At 47.7% G+C, this 22,204-nt stretch overlaps 1 protein-coding gene across 3 annotated transcripts; it reads left to right on the top strand.

The window, feature by feature from the left end:
* Window positions 1-9,500: 9,500 nt before the first annotated feature.
* On the top strand, window positions 9,501-21,740 carry IL22RA1 (interleukin 22 receptor subunit alpha 1). 3 transcript variants are annotated; one of them, XM_019547608.1, is made up of 7 exons: window positions 9,501-9,968; window positions 12,340-12,478; window positions 15,300-15,481; window positions 16,637-16,812; window positions 17,248-17,386; window positions 18,647-18,768; window positions 19,669-21,740. In XM_019547608.1, the coding sequence occupies exons 1-7, from the start codon at window positions 9,926-9,928 to the stop codon at window positions 20,629-20,631; spliced, it is 1,764 nt and encodes a 587-aa protein (XP_019403153.1). In that variant the 5' UTR covers window positions 9,501-9,925; the 3' UTR covers window positions 20,632-21,740. The 3 variants fall into 3 exon arrangements, with proteins under 3 accessions (XP_019403153.1, XP_019403152.1, XP_019403154.1); XM_019547607.1 differs by having other exon boundaries at window positions 12,340-12,484; window positions 15,306-15,481; XM_019547609.1 differs by lacking the exons at window positions 9,501-9,968; window positions 12,340-12,478 and adding an exon at window positions 13,584-13,874.
* The last annotated feature ends 464 nt before the right edge of the window (window positions 21,741-22,204 follow it).

Here is a 22,204-nt window from a genome sequence, read left to right as displayed (position 1 = left end):
ATTCAATGAGCTTTAGTGAAAGTGTTCTAATGACCATTTTACAATATGGGTGCTTAATACATGTGACGGTGAGTTGTTTTAATTAGAGTGGCTCTTGGGGAACCACTCTAATTTAAATAGCCGCCTTCCACCCCTGGTATGTGTATAGGCAACCTAGCTTTCAAAAACTTTGGCCCTGAACCATCATTTTGGGTGTGTGATCCCAATTCTCCAACTAACTGTCAAAGAGAAAAGAATTGTTATTGTCTGCATGACTTTCCCTTATATTCCTGAAAACAAATGTCACAGTAATCTCCCCTTCCAACTGGCTGGGCTATTTTGCAAGCAAATCTTCTAGCATAACAGAGCAGGAGAAAGGGGAAGACATCATCTTCTCCCTGACCAGGTCCACTCTCACCCCTTTGGCTGGTACAGCTGTGGTCATTGAACATGGGACTGACGATTATAGATTTTTTACCTTCTGATGCTGGCCAACACCAGAGCATCTTTTCCATCCTACTGACAAAAAAGGGCTTTTTGGCAGAACTAAGTTGCACTAAGGAAAGTGCCTCGTTGGCAGTACCAGCTGCCTCAGCCAGGAGGGTGGCCTGGAGAGCTCTCCCGTTGTTGCTGTGCCAGGAAACCTTTCCTTTGCAGCCAGGCCACAGAGTCTGGCTCCAGGAGAGCCGCTAGTGGGTGGTGACGAACGAGACCAACGTGATTTCTCACACAGAAATCAACAGGATCCTTTTCCTCCATTGCAGGTTTTTCCACCAGTGATGCCTCTGCAGGGAGATGCCCGATGGAGAAAGCTCAGGGCAGCCCTGGCCCAGGGTTTGGCCAGGCAGATGTGGAGCCTGACATTACTGTGAGCCTTCTGCTGGAGAGTCTCCAACAGGGACACGGCTGCTCTAAGCACTTCCACCCAAACCTGGCCCTTGCCCATCCACCGTGTCTTTTCCATTCCTCCTCTCCTATTAAAGGTCACAATACAACATGCCCTTGTTATATTGCGCTGTCACTGCGATATCAGGACATGCTCACATGGGCATCATTTCCGACTCCCCAGTAGATGGTAGATATGGTATAAGACACGTTCAAACAAGCTTGCATCCTGTGGATAATGCTATGAGCCTCTTTAGTGTCTTCCTCCAAGTATCTCACAGCACTGAGCTCACATGAAATAGTTTCCCAGCAGACTTGTGAGCTTGGAAAGCTTCAGCCATCTGGCCCAGGAAGTGAAGTGACTTGCCTACTGTCCCCCAGCAAGTCAGGAAAAAAACTGGGAACACCGCCAAGGGTGCTGCCTCTGGCTAGACGCTGGGCAACTCTCTTTCCCCACCTGATTTGCTGTCGTCCAAGTATGACTCTGCTGGGTATGGGGACCTGGTTCACAAATATTTCAACTCCTTTCTTCATTCAGTAACAGAACTAATCATCCAATGGGTTTTTGGCAGCATCTTGCCCGACACACTCCTGCTAAATTTGCTGCTCGGGATCACCTGACAGCTCCTTGTTGCTCCCCAGGTGTCCCCCCTCTCTGAAGGAAATGAGAGTCACTCCCACCACCCCAGCGCCCTGGGGTGACAGTGCCTGTGATGCATCTGACTGCTTTTCTCATGGTACTCTTGTGTCTCCCGCCATCCTGTTACATGGTGCCCTAGCAGTGCCTGACGTTCCTCCCTTGTTAGTGCCAGCTGTGAACATCTGCATGAAAGAACAAACCTAAGACACCCTGGTTGTGTTCCTGTCCAGGGAGCAAGTTCCCCCTTAGAGGGGCTGTAGGACAACCCCTGGGTAGCTGATGTCCAACGTCACAATCCTGGATGACCTGGCACTGGTCCCAAAGGAAAGCTGACCCCCTTCCTGCTTCTCTTTCTTGGTGTGTTCCCAGGAGACGAGAGTAACCATTTACTCCAGCCTGGAGAAAATCTTGCAGGGGGGCACAAAGGGTCTGGATAGGAGCCTTGTTAGGGGGATCATCCACGTGGCCTCCAAAGACATGAGGGAGACCCAGCTGAGTGAGCTCTGCCCAGTTCCTCCTCACAAGACCTTAGTCTATGCCTAGTTTGTTTGGTCCAATGTAGCTTGAGCCGATGTATCTCTTGCATGGGCGCTGGGTAGAGGCTGGAGCCTTGCTCAGGACAGATCTCCTGCACGGACACGATCCAGCCCAGTGCTCAGCTCCTCTGAAACATGGGGCAGCACCTCTGCTGAGAAAGACCAGAGTGCATAGGTGCTTTACTGGGGACAGCATAGTTCAAGAAGTTTCCTGTCCATGCTGAAGTTGTGCTACAGCCCAGGTGAATTCTGCGGTTGACCAGCCAGCCAGAGCCGAAATATTGTTCGTCCAAGTGTTTCAGTTGGCATTTATGAGTGAGGGAACTCATGCAAGGAATTATTAGAGGGACTTAGTGAATTCAGAAACAGCTATCATAGTGTGTGGCTGGTAGGTGGTGGAGGAGACAGTTTGCTAGGGGCCAAGGGTTACCCAAGGATGCAATGAACTTAAGGGAATGGCCAGACACGGGGCCACTGGAGAAGCTGAGGCTCGTGCATCATTCTCACTCCCTTTCAGAGGAGGCAACTTTATCCCCAGCCTGACTTACCGCTGTATAAACTGTGCACCAGGCATCTGTTCCAGTTTTATTTTTTTATTCTACCAAGAAAATGATGAATTGCAGGTGACTGCAGGAAAAACCTTCGTGGCACTTGCCGGCACCTTTTACAGTTGGACAATGTACGAGCTGCAGAGTCACGTGGGCATCATGGAGCTCCCTCCAATTTTGTTCTTGATTACACTGGGCAACCTAGCCTCAGCCTATGGTACAGCAGTGCCTCCCTTGCTCCCGGGCGCGGATCAGGGATGGCGGAGGGAGGGGATAAGTACCACTCTGTCCAATGGGCCATCCCAACTGAGCTGGATTTGGGGCCCAGAGTCTGCTCCTGGCTCTAAGGTGCCAGCACTAATTACTGGAGCAGTTAGAAGGGCCTTCAGGACAGGAAGGAGTGGAGGTCAGGTGGGCAGGACCCTCCACTCCCTCCTCCTCCCCTGCATCTGGGCATGGGAACGGCAGCAGACAGAGGATTGCCCTACATAGGGGAGGTCACTGTGGGGTTTCTCTGACATCTTCAAAGCCCCTTTATGCTGCTCACCCCGCACATTCCTGAGAGCGAGGGATGAAGGTGGACAGGAATGTCTCTAACCTCCTCCTGCAGCACTGAGCCCTTCCTCGTGCTGACACTCAGCAAACCGCATTTTGTGCTGAGGCTTGGTGGAGATCAACCAGATGAAGCAGGCGCTGTGTGGAGGTGAGTGCCAGCCCCTCCTGCAGGTGCCCCCGGCGGGCACCCAGGGCCGCCCAGAGCCTGGGCCCCGCTGGAGTGTCCCACGCTGGTAAGCAGGGTCTCCACAGAGTCTATGTTTCCAAACCTTCCAGGGCTGAAAGCTCTTCTCAATAACCCAGGCCACTGAATCCCCATCTTGCCGTCCTGCGCTCTTTCTCTTGGATGCAGCTGATTTGCTGTTCCCCATCCCCGGCTAGTAAGGGAAATGGAACTTGCTTCATGTCCGGGGATCAACAGTAAGATTGCTGTTCGCTCCTCATGACAGCAGTGTTTGAAAGCAAATGCAGAAAGCCTCCTCAGCTTCAATTTTACCTCATCCAGAAGAGCATCTCCATGCTGTGTAAGGATTGTAATGAACCCATGCCCTGCTGCTGTGGAGCAAATACAGCAGGAGACAGAAACAAGGAGCCTGAGGCACTTGGCTGTGGCTGGGCTGGAACGGATGCACACGTCCCCCGGTGCCACACCACGCAGGGCGCCCATGGCAAGACAGGAGCTAGAGATGGTTCTGTGTCCTCAGGCATTTCCCAGCCTTGGCAGAGGCTATGTGAAATGCTCCTTTCATCCTGCTCCTCTCCGTGGGGTTGGGAACAGGGTGCAGGACAGAACGGATGCCAGAGATACTGCTGCCCCCGCTCTCCCTGCTCTGCGTGGGATTGGCTATGGGCAGCTGGACCTACTGCCCTGCAGGCCTGGCCACGTGCAGAGTGGGGAGGTGTAGTTAGTAATGAGGAGTGTGAACTCCAGCGTACAGGTCCAGCAGAGCCAGGCTTACCTGAAAAAATCACAATTACAATCATCGAGCTCATGATCCCAGGGATTCTCACAGGGCTCCTGAAGTTACTGGTGCTTGTTGGTCCTCAGCTGAGCATCCCACAGGCAAAAGGCCAAAACTAGCTCCTTAAAATCACCCCCAGATATTGATATTTGTTGGGGTGTTTGTGTGAGCACGTGGGTTAATGTCAGGCAGAAATAGGTCCCGGGCGGCACATGCAATTAGACTGTAGGTGTGTGCACACGGGCAGGGGAATGGCTGAGGGTGCGTGGGCTGGTTGGTGTCTGTGCACATGTTGCAGTGTCCGCTTTCACCCCAAGTAGAGATAGAGGGATGTGCTCACGTCTCAGGATCGGCCAGAGGCAGCCGTGTCGGGACACTGCTCCCCTAAAGCAAGAAATGTCCAAGATGGTAGCAAATGGACAAACTGCGGGAGGGATTGGTTTGGATTGTGCTGGCTGACTGAGAAAGGGGCCCTTGTTCTTGTCATCTTCCCTCCAGGTGCTAGACGTCCTGGGCACCATTTGTACCCAGATGCCGACAATCCAGGAAAGGCTTTGTGCTGGAAGGCGTTTCCATTCTTGCTGGCTTCCATCTAGAGGCAGTGACCACCAGCCTCCTTGCCAAGCCTCTGCCAATGGACAGGTACTTGCCACTCCCTGCCTCTTGTGCCTGGTGGCACACACACATCCCACAGCCTGGCAAAGCCCACAGAGTTTAAAGTCAGTTGCAAATCCTTTGGGACAACTTGGTAAGAGCCAACGTCCTACTGCGTTTGCATAGGAAATGCCAGGATGGTGCCTAATAGAACTGGCAGATAACCTCACTGTGCCCCAGGCCTGTCCTAGAACAGGAGAGCCCTGGGCCTTTGCTTCAACGTCCTGCTGCTTCATAACATCACAGGCATATCTGCAGCTCATATGTAATTTGTGCTAAATTGCAGGGACACCTCAGCTCTGCAGGGCCTTGGGTGGGGATGAGTTCTTCGCCCTCCACATACTACGCTTGCTCATGAGCAAGATCCAACATCCGGCCGGCACAGACAGGAGCTCAGCTGAAGACACGGCGGCCCTTGGAGCTCGAGCAGTAAGTGACAGCCCAGGCCCAGCTCTGTTGTTTCCCCCTTGAGGGCGAGAGTCCTGGTTCTTGAGAGCTTGAGGTAGGATGCCAAGCGGTGGGGCAGGCTTTCCGCCCCTGCTCTCCTGTCCCCTGAGCCCTCATCTGCTCTTCCATCGGCAGCAGAAACACAGCAGCTTCATGCTATGCGGCTGACTTTGACCATGAGACTTGGGAACTAGAAACTCCTTCTGCTTTGCAGCTCTTTGTTCAGGCTGCTGGTGCCCTGCACTCCCCAGGCAGAAGCGCAGGGATGTGACTGAGGAGGGAGTGACTGGGAAGGGAGCCAAGCACGAAGGGAGCTGCTGCCAGAGCTGTTCTGTGCTCCCCTGGATGTGAGGAAGAAACATTTAGCCTTGGAGTTATGGATTCCCAGGTGTCTTCCCCAGGTCTTCTCTCTCTCTTCAGGCAACATGTGCATCTTTGGAGATGCTAGCCACCATCCACTCCAGCCCAGTGCTGAGGGAGCTGCTCCCAGAGATCCTCTGTGCTCTTCTGGAGCGAGCTGGCTGCGCTGGGGGGCAGGACGTGCCAATGCCCACAGGGAGCATCCCGGGGAGGCAGCTGCGGATGGGGCAACCCTAGCAGGTAAGGAGTAGGCTGAGCCTGCCTTCACTGGTTTGGCCTCACTTCAGGCTGGCTGCCTGGAGCGTGTTCTTGGCCTTGCCAAGGGCCGTGCTGAGCTGTCCTGGTCCTGGTTGTCTGAGAAGGGCAGAGTCTGAAATGTTAAGGCTGGGAGGGCCTATTTCTTCCTCCAATCTGAGCTCCTCTGAAACAGGCCAGGCAGTGTCCCCAGAGAATAAGCATTGGCATCTGTGTTCTTTCTGAAAGGGATTTTGAAACACAGGCATGTAGGGCAGGCATGAGCAGTCATGAGCTCAGGTGAGCAGGAAATGGGATTTCTGTCTTACAAATCAAAAGCTGAGATCTAAAAATGCTTCCTCTTCCGCATCAGGATGAAACTGTGACCTGAGGAAATGTAGTAGAATAGTCCGTCACTGCAAGCTGGGAGATCCTGACTCCAGCTCCACCCTAGCCACAGATTTCCCTGGCTTGAATATATTCTCTGAAGCTGATGCTTCTCTAGACAGGCTCTCTGACCCTGTGCCATACTGAGAGAGAGACTCTAGGGCGGGATGCTCTGCAATTATACATTAGACGGTTGCCTTTGCTCTGAAAAGCCTGTTTTCCAAGGGGCATTGTGCCCATACTGCGGAAGGGAAGTTAGCCTTGTAGAAAGAGCCAGGGCCCAGCAGTCAGAACTCCTGGGTGTTCTTCACAAGTTATTGGGCTCAGTACTGTTAATTACTGCATACTGGGTGACCTTTTCTAGCTTGTGCTAGGCAGGAGGCCAGAGCTGCTAATCACGATCAAGCCTTCTAGCCTTAAAACCTATCAACAGCAAAATCTGCAGAACACAGGATTTCTTGCCCTTTCCCCCTCTGGTGCCAAGTTCCACATGGTGTCCCACATGAAAGCTGTGCTTTAAATGTCGCTTCTTCCATTATGAAGATTTCATTTAAAAAATCAGCTAAAATTCGGTATCTTCATGTGTCAGGTATCCAGATTCTAGTCATATTGCTCTAAAGGAAAAAGCAATCAGGACTCATGGTAGAGGTAATATCTTTTATTACACCAACCAGACTTTTGCAAAAAAAAGTCTTTAATTGCAGGTTTTATTGAGTTGCAAGCTTCATCGAAGATACCAAATTTTAGCCGATTTTTTAAATGAAATCTTCATAATTTTACAAGGAGGAAGCAAGTTTGACCGCCTGAAACCTGAGATCCTACTCCTGCCTTTCTTGGAGGCAATTTGCATCATCACAGAGCCTCACCACAGGCCTCAGAGACCTGCTGGGTTTCCTTTACCTGCTGGGCAGCTGACATGCACATGCAGCTTTCTTGCCTTCAGCGGCTTCTGCGATGCACACACGCGTCGCTGAGCCCTGTGGTGCCTGCCCAGGACAGCCTTCCATCTGTTTACTCCTCTGCCAAACATGAAACACCACAACCAGAAGGAAATACGACTACATCCTGCTTACCACCGAGCAACTTCAAGGTAAACAGCTTATGCCAACTTTTGTCTGAATCCAATCTGCATCTAAAATGAACTGTTCCAAACAGGAGATTTTACTACACCTTCACCTCACCTACGAAATATGAACTTTCATTTCTACCCAGGAGAACTTTTACAATCTTTTCTCCGATGCCAGAAGAAGGCTGTTTGTGCCTGAAAGCTTGCAAATAAAGAATTTTTTTTTTTGCAAAGATCTAGTTGGTCTAATAAAAGCTATCACCTCTACCATGAGTCCTGATTGCTTCTTTCTCTAGACCAATACAGCTACAACCTGGATACCCGAGAGTGTGAATTAGGCACACTTTTAGAGAACCCCACAACTCACATCTCTGCACTGTTAGACACCTAAATACTTTTAAACAGATCTGGCTTTGTCTACCTGAAGAGAAACCTATTGTGAGAGGGCAGGAATGGGGGTAGAAATAAGCAAAGTAGGTGGTATTCTCAAAGCCTTTCAGATGATGACAGAATCACAGAGAATTAGTGCAATCACCTTCATCCATGTACTAATAAGTGTCAGGACCAGTGATAAGCAGCTGTCAACATAGGCTGGTAACAGGAATTCTGAGGGGAAGAAAGATGGAAACAGTTTTGCAGGCTTCAGCCAGGGGACACCTTAACAAAGGCCCTATCTGATGAGACATGCTGTGCTGATGAATAGATGGGTCTTGTTTAATGAACCTGATGGCACAGTGAGATAAGAGAGATGCAGAAGATTTTCAGTGCAGCAGGGGCACTGCCTGGCCATGGGCCACAGCTTGCATCTTACTCATGGAAACTCATGGTTGTCACGTGAGGCCACAGATGACAAGAACAGGGCAAGTGTAGTGCTCATCTTTAAGAAAGGGAAGGAGGAGGACCTGGGGAATTACTGACCAGTCAGTTGGACCTTGACAACAGGAAAGATCACATAGCAGGTCCTCAGACAATCTGTTTCTAAGCACCTGGGGGAGAACGAGGTGATCAGGAACAGCCACCATGAATTCGTCATTGGGAAGCTAAGGAAATACAGACTAGCTAGAAGACTGCAAGGTGAATACACAACTGGTTGGATCATCATACTGAACTAGTAGTCAACATGGAAGGAGGTATCAACTGGGATTCCCCAGGGGCCTGTCCTGGGCCCAGTATTGATTAATATTGCCATTAATGGTTTGGAGGATTAGCCTGAGCACACTTTTAACAAATTTGCAAATGACATCAAGTTGGGTGGAATTCCAGACACGGGGGGCGGGGGGGTAAGGCTCGACTTCAGAACGACCTGGGCAGACTGGAGAAAGGGTCCAAAATCGACTAAACAATATTTAATAAGAACAACTGCAAGCACAAATACAGACTAGGGAACAGCAGGCTAGGCTACAGTGCTGCACAAATAAAAGATCTGAGGGTCACAGTAGTTTATAATCTGAATATGAGCCAAGAATGTGCTCTCGTTGCAAAAAAGCCAAGAGCATACTGGGTTGTATGAACAGGAATGTGACTTGCAAGTCAAAGGAAGCGATTCTCCTACTCTGTTCATCACTGGTGAGGCCTCACCTAGAGCTCTATGCCCAGTTTTGGGCCCTGCATTTCAAGAAAGAGGTGGACAAATTAGAAAGAGTCCAGCAGAGAGCAACCAAAATTACTAGGAAAAGCTGAAAGAACTAGGATTGTTTAGTCTGGAGAAGAGAAGACTGAGGTGGGATTTGATAATGGTCTTCTAATACCTGAAGGATGGTTATGAAGCTGATGGATGTGGACTATTCTTGGTGGCTGCAGGAGATAGGACTAAGAGCAATGGTCCCCTTAGAATTGATGTGCAGTGACAGGGGAGCTCCCACACACAGACTATGCCTGTGAACTTTCCCAGGGTTAGAGTCTTTCAGGTTAGACAGAGACTACGCTACTCATCGGGCCCTCAACGCCAAAAGGCTGAGCACCACTGATGCAGAAGGCAGGGCAGGGAAGCACCTTAAAGACTAACCATTAATATAGAGGCCAAGACACACTGCTGTAGTTCAGATTCCAACCAGGAGGGCCACGGGCTCAGCATGTACGTTGGCTAAAACGGTGTCAGAGCTTATGAATTGGGAGCGTGGGTGACTTGTGGTTTAAGGAAGCCCGCAGAGGTGCTTCTTGACGAACAAGGAGCATTGTCTGCAATGGTTATACAATTCCACACATGCGCACACACAGGTTTCATGTGTTAAAGTATGAGAGAGCAGAGTCACCAGACCAGAAAGGCAAGGTTCAGAAGTGGGAAAGGCTGGCGATGATTTCTAGGCAGGAAGTTCCTTACCAGGGAACAGGCTGCTGGCGCTAGTTCAGAAACCTGAGGATCTATTAGCCCGCCAGCTCCAGCACCTTTGCACTGAGGTGTGTGTACCCAGTGGGCGAAAGGCATTTGGGAGCTCAACTGCCTCCTCTCACCCACAACACCTGCGCACGCACAGAGAGGCGCACAAAAGCGGAGTTGGCATGGTGAGCTAGCTCAAATGTGAATACAGACAGGCCAGTAGTTCTGCAGCCTGTTAGGGGGCAACCAGCACAGACCAGACTCAAAGCAGCAAGAAGTCTGTATCCTTCAGAAGTGCTTCACCTGGGCTGGGGAACCACTGCCCGAGCTCGCGTTCCAGCTTGCAGAGTTATTCATGAAGAAGGCTCTGATCTTTTGGACTATATGCTCCCTGTTGGGTAAGTACTGGCTTTTGCTTCTTTTCAACCAGAGGCTTTATTAACCTTGATCGTTCTGCTGTAGCAGGATTAGCCGAGCAAGGCTGGGTCCCACAGGACAGGTGGCAGTCGCTTGACTCACTTGGAACGAGACACAGATAGTTAGCTCCTCTCCAGACTGCTTTTTATGCTCTCTGCAAACAGGGTTATTTGCTAGGTAGTTATTTCCACGGGGCCCCTGGAGTGTCCCGTGCTGTATGGATTCATAAACAGACGCCTTGATCCCTACCTTCCGGAGCTCCCGTGGGCTCGATCCCAAGCCGGTCAAAGTCAATGAAAGAAAGCAACTGATTTCATTAGGCTTTAGATCTGAGCCCAGGAAAGCAGGGAAATGCAGGGAAAGGGGCAAGAGAAAACGCTAGGGGCAGACGAGCCTTTCAGACCGGGGAACATTTGGGACTGAACCCTGCCCACATGGGCTCCTCCAATACCCATGTTACCGCAGCTTTGTGATACAGCAGTGCCCTAGCCAGGATCGTTGTGCTAGACGCTGCTGACACACTTGGCATGGGGCTGAATGGCAGCGCCAGTCAGGGCAGAATTTGCTTGGTCTGAGGCCAGCTCCACTTCCTTATCATGCACTGTGAGTATGTTTCTTTGTTGCTTTGGCTGCGTCTTAGAGACATTTCTGTTTGCCGGCCACCTCCTTTCCATGGAACCACACCTTTCATGCCCTTGGTGATATGACAGCAATGTGCCCAAACCCATATAACCTGGCTATCAGGACTGAGCGCTGGATCCAGACCTTGTGCCTGGCTTCGCTTCACACATGCAGTGGTGTTTACGCGGGCAGAACCCTACTGACACAGAGGCAGCTGGGGGTTAGGCATGAGACAGGAGGCAGGAACTGTTGTGTGTTAATCCCGGCTCTGCCACAAACTCGCTGTGATGTTTGGCCAGCCAGAAACTTCCCCTGAGCCTCAGTTTCCTCATCTATAAAATGGGTTTACCGCCAAATCGACAGCCGTGCAGGGGTTTATTTAGGCCAAATAGTTCCAAAGCACTCACCAATTCTGATGGCCTAATTTTTTCACACATGCAGAGAGCCCCCAGTGCAGTTGAACTGGGTGGGGGGAGGCTCTGGGTGATCAACAGTTCTGCAAACTGAGGGCACACTGAGTGTCTGGAACGGAGACGCCTGGGCTTACTGGCTGCTTTTGAAAATGTTGCCTTGCAGAGCTAAGACTGGCTTTCAGCCCTATTCTAACTCTAAAAACAACCCCCCAAATTTAGGAATGGTTTGGAATATATTCTGGCTACTTCTGCGTAGTTGGATGGGAAAGAAATTAAAATGGTATTGGGAACACAAAACAAAAAACAGTGATCTGCTTCAGATTTCAAAGAAAACTTCTCCATCCAAAATGCTCTCCTTTTTTTTAGGAGGTGCCTGTAACAGACCAATTTTAAAAAGTACAAGACTAAGTTTTAAAAGATGAGTAGGGATTTTTGGGTGCCAAACTTTAGAGGTTTTAAAGAAGCCTGAGTTTCAGCATGTGCTGAATACGTGCCCTCTGAAAATTAGGCCTCTCGAAAATGTCCCAGGTTTTGGGACCCAAAATCACCAACTACTTTTGAAAACACAGGCCACTACATCTAGGGGACCTGTGGAGGCATACTGTGTAAGTGATGCATCTCTGGGGAAGACAGACAAATGCAAGGGCCAAAATCAGCAAAACTGACTGCATTCCAGAATCTCAGGAGGAACAAATAAGCCGAAGGAAAACTTTGCATTGTATGTTTGCAGGAGAGTGGCCCCAAGACAGGAGCCAAAAGGCATGGAAACATTTGTCTCAAAGCACTGTTCAAAGCCCAGAGGCTCGTGCCAGCGTTCTTCCTGGTTGATGCGCAGAGGCAGAGCCAACTTTTCTGAGCCCGTTCACCGGGGAGAACTGACTTCCATGGCTGCGAAGCCTAGGCTGGAGAAATCTCTGAGCCCAGGGAAGTCACCAGAATACACCTGGGCAGCGAATTAGCTGCCTTCATGCAGACACTCCCAGGCCAGAGTCCATTTTCAGGCTATTCAGTGATTCCTCTGAGTAACACGCTCTATAAAATCATCCTGTATTCAGCATTATAGACAATCCATGCTCCTCTCAGCACGCGAAGTTCATTGGCCTCTACCCTGGCCTAATGCTGATCCAGAGCCAAACCCCTGATGCTCAGCTCACTTCCAGTTAGTGTAAGCAAGAAAATCTCTAGTCCTCACTTATTAACTCACTGATACATACTGCATCCATGCCTGGGACAGCCTTTGAAGCCCATGTCAAAGCTGGAAGCCCCTGGGTTGTGGCATGGATCCTGCATTGTAGTAATAGCTCCTTTGTTCCCCTAGGCTGTCTGACTGCAGAGAGATTACCACTTCTGCTTCTCAGAAATGCAGAGTTTTATTCTACAAACTTCGAGAACATCCTGAAGTGGGAAACTGAAGGCGAGATACCTCCAGGCACAGTGTACAATGTCCAGTATAAACAGTACGTAGGGTTTGTGTCTTCCTTGGTGACTTGTTTGAATAGGTTGTGAGACCAATACTTCCTGAGAAAAAAGGCCTAAGCTAGAAAAGCAGGCTTGACTGCTAATTGCTGCTTGCTTTGCTGCCACCAAAATGGCTGTATGGAACAGAACCTAAGCAAAAGAACAGGGTCTTGGAGTTCGTCTCAGCTGACAGGTGACATTATGTCAGGGATGGGCAATTATTTTGGGCGGAGGGCCACTTACTGAGTTTTGGCAACCCACTGAGGGCTGTGTGACAGGCAGCCCAGGGCAGATAAATATTAATTTTCTAAACTTTTTAGGGGCCCTGCAGGCCACAGCTGGCCTCCTGGCCACATTTTGCCCACCCTTGCCGTATGTTAAGAAAAGTCGCTAAGCTGCTCTGGAGACAAAAGTATGGCCCAGCTGAGAATGGGGATGGGCTGGAAGCTAGCAGCCAGTCCCAGTCCCTGTTCTGCCACTCACCTGGACCCTTCTCTCTGTATCCCAGTTACCCCTTATTGGTAAAATGCAAATAATACTGGTGACCTGCCTTTAACAAGTGATTTGAGCTACAGAGATAAGGAATGGACTGTAACAAGTAAAACATTGTTCAGGAGGGGAGACAGTTGGAAAACCTGGGCAAAAGCATGATTTCAGCAATACCCGGAAACTTAGCTTCATGAAATTGTGTGGTCCTTTTTCAGCCAATCCTAATGGGCACGTATCTTCTGCCTGTCAACCCCCAGAAGGGTTTAACAATGCACTCAGGAGGGATGTTTGAGAGCCAGATTTGAAACACGGCAAATAATTCTACCCCAGCTGCGCGCGCACAGACTTTGCATTATTGTCAGTTTTCCTGCGAGCCTGCTTTCTGCTCCCAGAGAAGAGCTTGTGTTTCTGTCCCGCTGTAACTGGATATGCCGTGCCTTCTCCAGCCCAGGGTGGGAGACTCCTTTGGCCTAACAGAGCTAGCAAAAAATTGCCAGGCAAAGTGATTCTTTGACACAAAGACTCCTTCAAAGGTCATATGTTGCTTCCCACAAACCATGAGAGTCCCTAGGATTCACAGGACCCAAGTGGCTCCTCTGCATCCTCTCCAGTGGCTTCTCTGCATTTTGCACAAATGGCAACAGAACATTTCAACATGATAATTTGGGGAAAAATTAGAAACAGGGCACATGAGTCCTGGCTCCCAGGCTACCCTCCACTGCAGGCTTGTAACAGCAAGCAACACCTTCTGCGCGCAGAACTCATGCAGCTTCCATAATCAGGCATGAGAAGTAAAGGGCAGCTCATTAAGTTTTTAGTACCCAGCTGTTCTTTAATTATAACAATCAATGCAAAAGCAGCAGGGGGCTGGAACAGCTGCCCTTGGATCAGGAGGAGGAGGGAAAGGCACTACTGCCTTTTGTTCAGAGGGAACTGAGCAGTAAGATAAGTCTGCCTTGAACAAATGACAATCTTAGGATCTGGGCCTGGTGGGATTATGCAGAGGCGCCAGGAGGGTGTTGGTTCCTGCTAGCTAGAGCCATCCTTTGCTTTTCATTCCATCCAGGAAGAGCACACATCAACTGCTGAAACTTCCTTAGTCTGATAAAGGGTTATAGAACCAGAAAGCTTCCCTAAAAATTGTTCTCCAACTATTTAGTTGGTCTAATAAAAGATATCAGATTCACCCAAAGAACCTTGTCATCCTTTGCTTTAAGCACCCCAAAACAATCTCCCACCTGCCCATATTCTGGGATGAGAACCACACACTGCTCCTTTGCTAATGTCACTGCCCCGTATGCAGAAAAACCGCAACCCCTGGGTTCTGAGAACTACAGCTGCTTTACTTTGGGTTACATCTCAGGTCTGCCATCCCAAGAGCAGAGGCAGCTGGAGCTATGAAGGATCTGAAAACTAGGGACAGACATCCAAAAAGCCTGAGTCTGAAATGATTCATGGATTACCAGAACCTAGCAAACCAGCTGCCTGTGCTTGTGGGCATATAATTGGGGTCCAGCTGTGTCCTGGGCAGACTGCAAACATCCAGTGAGACCTGTACAGTGCTTAAGGTCATTGTATGGCTAAGGGAACAATAAGGGTTTTTGTTCTGTTTCTGAAACACAGACAGATCAAAGAAAGACATTTATTTGCAGATCAGTCTGAAACTTTTTTCTCTGGCTTGTCTCACTAAAGTGAAAACCAAGACAATGTTATTTTGGTGCAGATGAAAGAATCTTTTTCAGGCGTTTTTAGCCCTTTATTTTAAAATTAAATGTAGCTAAAATTAATCTGGAAATATGATGAATGAAATGCCAAATTGTTTCATTTAAAAATGTGGAAGCAACCTGTTCTTAAAAAGCACTTTACTTGCTGCAAAAACTTATTTTCCTTTTTTTTTTTTTTTTTAACTCTTTTAACTCTTGGCCCAAGCCAGCACCGATAGCAAAGAGTTTCAGTGTAATGCAACTGCAATTTTTGGTGACTGAAGTATTCAGTTTGAAAAATGATACCTAGTTCAATACCTTTGCCCCAATGGAGTATGTGAACTACCTGTGCCGCTGTGTTACTGGTGATTTGTAAATGCACCAGTGTTGGTAGAAGATGTAAGAAAAGTTCCTGGCTCTCATCAGAATCTGAAAAAAGGACTTTTAAAAGACCCAGAAATTATGCCCCAAGTATGCATACTGATTCATTCCTAGATGGCTCAAAACCACTTTGAGTCTGGAATCTGTGTCACCTGGGTCCTGGACTGGCTACTGACTTTGGGGTGAGTCATTTCCTTTCTGTGCCTCAGTCTGGCAGATTGAAAGCATTCACTTTGTCTTCTCTAAGGTATGGGGAGAAAAAATGGCTTAACAAAACCGAGTGCCAGAACATCTCACAGCCCTTTTGTAACCTCACGCATGAGACGGAAAACTTCACTGAGCGCTACTACGCCAGGGTGCAGGCCGTGGCGCCGAATGGCTACTCCTCGGACTGGGTCTGCTCCCAGAGATTTAAACCCGAAGAGCATAGTAAGTGGCTCTGTGGAATCCATGGGTGCTTGCAGGCTCCATCCTGCTGCCATCTGCAATGACATCAGTGTTGCAAGCCCAGATTCGTCCACAGGAACAGGATTGCCAGCTTTTCAACTCTGAAAGGGACTGTGCTGCTGGAGGTGGGGGGAGGAGGGGGCTGGGAGGATGAGAAGGTGCTAAGGCCTACCCTGAAGTTTGTAGCCAAAGTGATGCTGGAGAAAAGACATTTGTGGCCTGCTCTGAAGGAATAAAGCAGTGGTTCCCACACTAGAGATCACAGTCCCAAATGGGTCCTGAAATGCTACTGGAAAAATCAGGCTTGCACCACAAAATGTGGCTGCAAACCTAGGATTGGGGTTGCATACCCAGAAAGTTTGGGAACAGCTGGGAGACAGGAAATGTGAGGGACAACAAAGATGGGCTTGACGGGGAGCCTACAAGCAGCCAGTGATCTGTCCCTGGAGGCTGTGAGATAACAGAGCTTTTGGTGGTTAGGATCAGCAGCCAGACATGCTGCATGCTTCAAGTGCCAAACCCCAGAGTGCATCTCTGTCACTGATGTGCAGTTTAACCTTGGGCAAGTGCCTCAGTGTCTCCGTACTTCAGTTCTCCTTTTCCTAACACTGGGAGAATGATAACTATGTCTGGTTCATGGAGGCATTTGAACACAGTGCTTGGGAAGAAGACTGAGAGCCTTCCACAAACACACTATAAAAGAGCCACATGATAGCCTTAAGTATTAAAATATTCCTTTCACCAAAGCACAACACAGATGAATTTATACTATATATCAAGGTCATTCACTTGACTTTTTAAGGCTTGTGGTATCAAGGAGCCAATGCAGGCTGCTTTTAAATTATATGGTCATGAGCTGAATTAAACCTAACTGTTGGGTGTAACACCTGCACTTCATTAACCATAAGCATAAAATGCAGTCAAACTCCTTTGTGGGACAGAGCCACAGGCATGGCTTGTTTAGGAGTTAGTTATATAGGCCAAAGTGTGAAAGCCACACAGGGGTCTCAAGTCCATCTGACAGATCTAGATGGTACAACATTTTAGCCAGAAATAGTGATATTCACCAAACAGATGTGCCAGTAACTCATCACCTTCAATCTCATTAAATTACTTTTCCTACTTTATCATTTCTAGCTAATATTGGGGCACCAGAGGTGAAGTATATTCCTAATGTTCGATCCATAAAGTTTCTCATTCAGCCTCCCTGCATATCACTCCAAGATGAAGATGACCACCAGCTAACTGTTGAGGACATCTATAGAGCTGTTGAGTACCATGTGACAATTTTCAGCCAAAGCACCCAACAAGAGGTAAATCATGACTACTAACTTTTGGCTTTGGTAAAACCTAGCATGGATAAGACATCAAAATCAATGCATGGTGAATGGGGTTTCTGATAAACAAAAGAATTTTCAAAGAAGAGATCAGATCTGTCATTATTCCTTTCAAGTGTCAGCAACCCAAGCCCAACTTCCGGGCTTCCACATGAGAGCCAAAATGTGAAACTGTGCTCTGGTTTCATTGCCTCCAGGAAGTGAAATGCAAAAAGTGAACAGTTAAATCATGAAATAAAATACCGGGTGGTTCTAAATTTAGGAGTTATTGGTAAATGAGTCTGGTAAGGATTGCATTTATAAAGTTATGAGATGCATGTTGAATTTGGCAATTCAAATCGAGGTAGTTTTATAATTTAGCCTCTCTAAAATACAAACCTTGCTTTCCTTTTTTTCCTCTTTTTCTTTAAGCAGTGGACAAAGACTGAATGCAACAAAGAATTTGAAGTTTCCCACTTGGAACCAGACACCGGATATAATGGGACAATATATATCCAGCACTTGGAGAAAAAGAGCAAATCCCAAGTGTTTGAGGCTAGAACGCTGCCAGGTTAGGCTACGAAGTCTGCGCCTCTGAATTACAGGTTCCACTGAGATATCAAGTACACATTATGGGCAAGATTTTCTGCTGGTGTAAACTGGTATAGTTCCACTACAGTCATTGGGACTATATTGACTTTCCCAGCTTAGAATCTAGCTCTGTGAGTCTTTCAGGACCACATACCTGTGGGTCCAGTACCTTAATACTGATTCCTATTGGCCTGGGCAAAGGTTGCACAAGCTGAGTTGTAAGGAAAAGGAAAAGAGGTCGATAGTGATCATGACCCTGATCCTATTGGCTTCAAGAAGTACAAGGCCAGTGATTCTACAGCTGTGGTCAGAGGAACACTGCAGGCCTGTATAGCACTAGCTATTGGCCCAAAGAGCAGTAAATGGGTCCATGGTGCTGACCTATCTCCTCATTTCCCTTCGGACTGTCAAACTGGCCATGAAAGAAGCTAAAATAAATTAAATATTTCCCTGCTGTTACTCTTGTATGTAAGTCATGACCGGAGTAGACTTGGGGACACTCCAGGGAAAGAAGATCATCCATGTGAACATAAATAGGAGTGGAGGTGATTGTAATGGGTGGACAGATGTGGTGTTCACAGGACACCCTCTTATTTAAGTAAAGTTTTCATACTAAGTAATAATTGGTAGGGAGCATTGGTTAACGTTCTAATTCTCTGCCAGAGTTGTTTATTAGTTGGTCTAATTTATATACCTGTATGTCTCTTTGCTCCATTACCAAACGACAGTTTTAGCTCCTTGTTTCTCATCAGCCTCATAAATCTTCTGGACTGTATTTTTAAGACTTTTGACTTTGGTGAATGAGATACAAAGAGTTTCACTTCCTTGATTGCTGCTTATCAGGGGCACATGAACATGAGCAACCAGATTATGGCTGTTATTCTCTGAACTGTATTCCAAAGTACCCACTAGTAAATGATTCATGGTTTTGTTTTTAAAATGTACTTTCACTTGGGGCAATAAGAGGTGGCTGTGGAGTGATGGGCATGTTCAGTCTAGAGGAGATGTTGCAACTGAGTTTTAAAAAAGAGAGCAATCGGTTATTCTTGGCAGCTCCTGAGAAACGAACAGGAAGTTTTGGTCATAATTAGCAATAATAGGGAGTCTAGTGTTTAACGGCACAATTAAGTCTTAAGAGTTCTAAACGTAAGAATCCTATTGGGCTAGATTGCCAATAAATTATTTCCAGTCTATGTCTCTGGAATTAGATGTTGTGGACTTCTTTTTCCCCACTGACCAGATAATACCTGGCTGCTCTACTGTTTTGGATCACTTATATTCGCTGCTGGAATGCTGTTTGCTGCAACATGTTATGTGATGTATATATATGTGAAACGACGTACTGCACAGCCAAAGTCTTTGGTAAGTGCCCTTAAGCCATGGCAGTAAATCCCTAAAATGCTTAATAGAATAATGACATCACCAACTGAGGAAGATAACTGTATAGCAGAAGTAACTGTATGAGGCATTTGTTAGTCTCCCATGGCAAGGCAGTCTGGTGAGCCTACACAGAAAAGATTTCTCTTTCTGTCATGGAGAAATGCAGACTACTAGGGTAACACAGATGTTAGCAGGTCTGAAAAATCTGAGTTAGGCTAGAAAGCTAAGGAAGCAGGTTTATTTTTCTGAGAAGAAGGCAGGCTTTGAGGTAAGCTGCCCGAAGATTTCAAAAATCAGGGTTTCCATTTTCATGTGTCTTTATAACCAGAATTTTCAAAAGCCCCTACTGACTCTGGGTGCCTGACTGGCCAGAATTTAAACAGACTTGATTTTAGGAAAAATGGGTGCTCACTACTTTCTGAAAATTGGGCACCGTTAATGATATAGCAAGTTGTGGAGCTCAAAATGAAGGCACCCCAAATCACTAGCCACTAGTCACTTTTGAAATCCTTGGCCCACTTCCCTAGCCCTAGCCCAGAGCAGTACTGGTAGTCCTGTATGGTAAGCTAGTAGTCCTGCACTGGTAGTCCTGCAGGGCACTCCAGCTCCACGTTCTGGGGTTGAAGCGGAAAGGAAAGAATTTTCTCCTTCACATCCAGGATTGTGCAGTTGTTCCTCACTGTGAAGCAGGATGCTTGCCCTCTAGTGAAGCGTCGCTGTGAGAGGTAGGATCCCAGAGCTACTGGGTCTGTGGATCGGATCCAGCAAAGCAGATCACAAGGTCCTATTAACATTTTTTCAAAGGGATTTTGCTCCAATATAAAGCAACCCCTGAACATTCACAGGCTCAATGCAACTGATTTAATATCTGTCTTGCTACAGGATTTCAAAGGGATTCCACCCTTCCAGCCTCTCGCACTCACAGTGGAGCATACTTCATGCAAACCTGCTTTGCTCACCTCAGATGTGCCATTACCAAGCATTAGCCAGTGTCTGGAGCAGCCACATTCATTTGGTTCACCAGAAACTGCCTATCAACAGCAAGCCAAAATGTCAGCATCCCAGCCCATCGCTCAGCTGCCTGACTGGGCCAGGGATTTTCCTTCCAAGGGAGTAACCGAGGACAGCTTACCATGTAAAGCAAAGAACAAACCTCTGGCCCTGACCTATGGGGTCTGCCTTGAAGACACAAACCAGACAGCGAAGGATGTTTCCCCTGAGAGGTTTGTCTGTGGCAAATTTATACTCCAGACTCCAAGCAGAACATCGTCTCAAGAAACGTACAGGGAGAAGAGCCCAGAGCTGGTGGAGAAAACGTTATGGGAGAGCAATGATATAAAGGAACCAGCATTCTTGCTGGGAAGCACAGGGCAAGCCCAGCAGCTTCAGTTCCAGATGAACAGGGAGGCAGCTGAGCTGTATGCGCCTCAGCTCCCTTTGTCTTTGCTGGAAGGAGGAGGAGGTTACAGACAGCAGACTGTGGAGCTGCTGCCGTTACTGTCCTCCATGACACTGGACACAAACTCTGTCCCAGAAACTGGATCTCTGTTGCCTTTACCCTCACCCTTTCACCTTTCGGTTGGTACCTGTGACGATCTCCCTGGAGAAGACAGCACACCGCGCAAGATGCTGTTAGATTCATTGTCACATTCAGAAGACAAACTGCCGCCCCCAGGCTTTCCGACAACATGTGCGCTAAGCAGAGCAAAGCAGTCAGGCAGCACTGCAACTCAGGCCCCTGGCTCAGCCCAGGACAGTGACATGTCCCTCACTATGTTCTTCAGAGACTTGGATTTAAAGCTACAGTGGGAGCGTGCACTGGATGAAAACACACTGGTGTATTAGCAAAGTGATGAATGATATATCTAAGAGTTAGATCCTGCCAACCTTATTTACGATAGTAGTGTCTTCTTCTGCACACAGTGCCACTGAAATAAATATAGCTGTGGAGTCGGGCACCGGTCAGCATGAATCTGTCACCAAGTTTCCACAGCGTGCTCATTATTATGCTATTATAGGCATATGTTTCTTTAATGTCATGGCTTCCAGGAACTCTCCATTATGTTTGCACTTTAATAATACCTCTGTATTTTTTAGACATTTCCAGATTCAAATTCAGCCCACTTTAAAACCCACAACAGGGCTGAAACTCCAACCCCAGACTCAGCAGTCTCAAAAAATGAGGGGAGTTTGGAGCAGAATCCACTTTGCAGAGTTAAGTCCTGTCTTTCAGCACCAAGCCCCAGATCTACATATGCCCAAACCTTGGGGAGATTCAGATGTAAAGGAGTGCAAGGCTCAAAACAAGCCTTGTTCAGATGGGCTCTCATGCGCCATCATTTTCTCAGATGCTGATAAGGGACATAACAGTTTTAGAGCGTGCAGATGGCTACTGTCCAAGGGGGATTGACCAGAGCACCTTGTGCAACCTCACATAAACAATGGCTAGTCCAAGGTACACTTGGCTAGGGTCAGCGTAACATCAGTTTAATACCTAGCACATCGTCCTCCCTCCTGAACCTGTAGAAGTGACTTAATTATCTGGTGTATATTCTCCAAGTTCAACGTTTGTGCCTTAAATGAGGACTGACCAGTGAAGACCAACTAAAGAAAGGAGGCGTCACAGGGACGGCTGCTGCTGCTGTACTGCTGGTTTGTTGCAACTGTTTCGATCAACACTCCTACATAAACATTTGCAAGAGGATACTCCAATTAGTCTGTGTACAATGCAACTCCTTATCTCCAGCCAGCGTTTTCTTTCAGTAGATTTTTCCTGTTGTGTTTCCTTGCACTTCTCACTGGCCTGGGAAATGAAGTGAGGAGCTAATAATCAGTAGCATTAAGAACTGAAGCTAGAATGATACTGCACTGCACTTGTACCTCTCTTGTACAATATAAACAGTTTTTATGTTTTGTTCCTTTTATCAAGTAAATGAAGATTACTAATTTTCATAATAAGCCAAGATGGTCTTATCTTCATTTTATGACTGCTGCGTTATCACCTGGTGTGTGCAATAGTTACAGTTCTAAAAACCACAAATGGGAAGGGTTTCATGCGATAAGACTCAAACTGGAAACACCTAGGCAGAGTTAACATAAGTGTCATGTTAAGCCACAGGCTCAGGGAACCAAGACCCTGGTACCCCAGCTTGAAGGGGCCACTAGACCCTTTAGCAGGGTGAGCACAGACACTGAAGGGTGCAAAATGAAGAGGGAACCACAAGACAAGCACACAGATGAGTCCAAAGCCGCATACTCAGGCACAATCCCTGTGATATCTGCCACATGATTAATTAACACACTGCCCAGGGCCTCCATAATCCTTAAAACAGCCAAGCGCAATACAACCCCTGGGCCGTGGCAGGTAAATACATAGTGTGCTGGCTGTCCAAATCCCTGCAATGCATAGGCAGCTCCT

The sequence above is a fragment of the Crocodylus porosus genome, unplaced genomic scaffold (assembly GCF_001723895.1).
Source record: "Crocodylus porosus isolate Cpor-Errol unplaced genomic scaffold, CroPor_comp1, whole genome shotgun sequence".
NCBI classification, from domain to species: domain Eukaryota; kingdom Metazoa; phylum Chordata; order Crocodylia; family Crocodylidae; genus Crocodylus; species Crocodylus porosus.
This window is presented reverse-complemented; position numbering and strand designations above follow the sequence as displayed.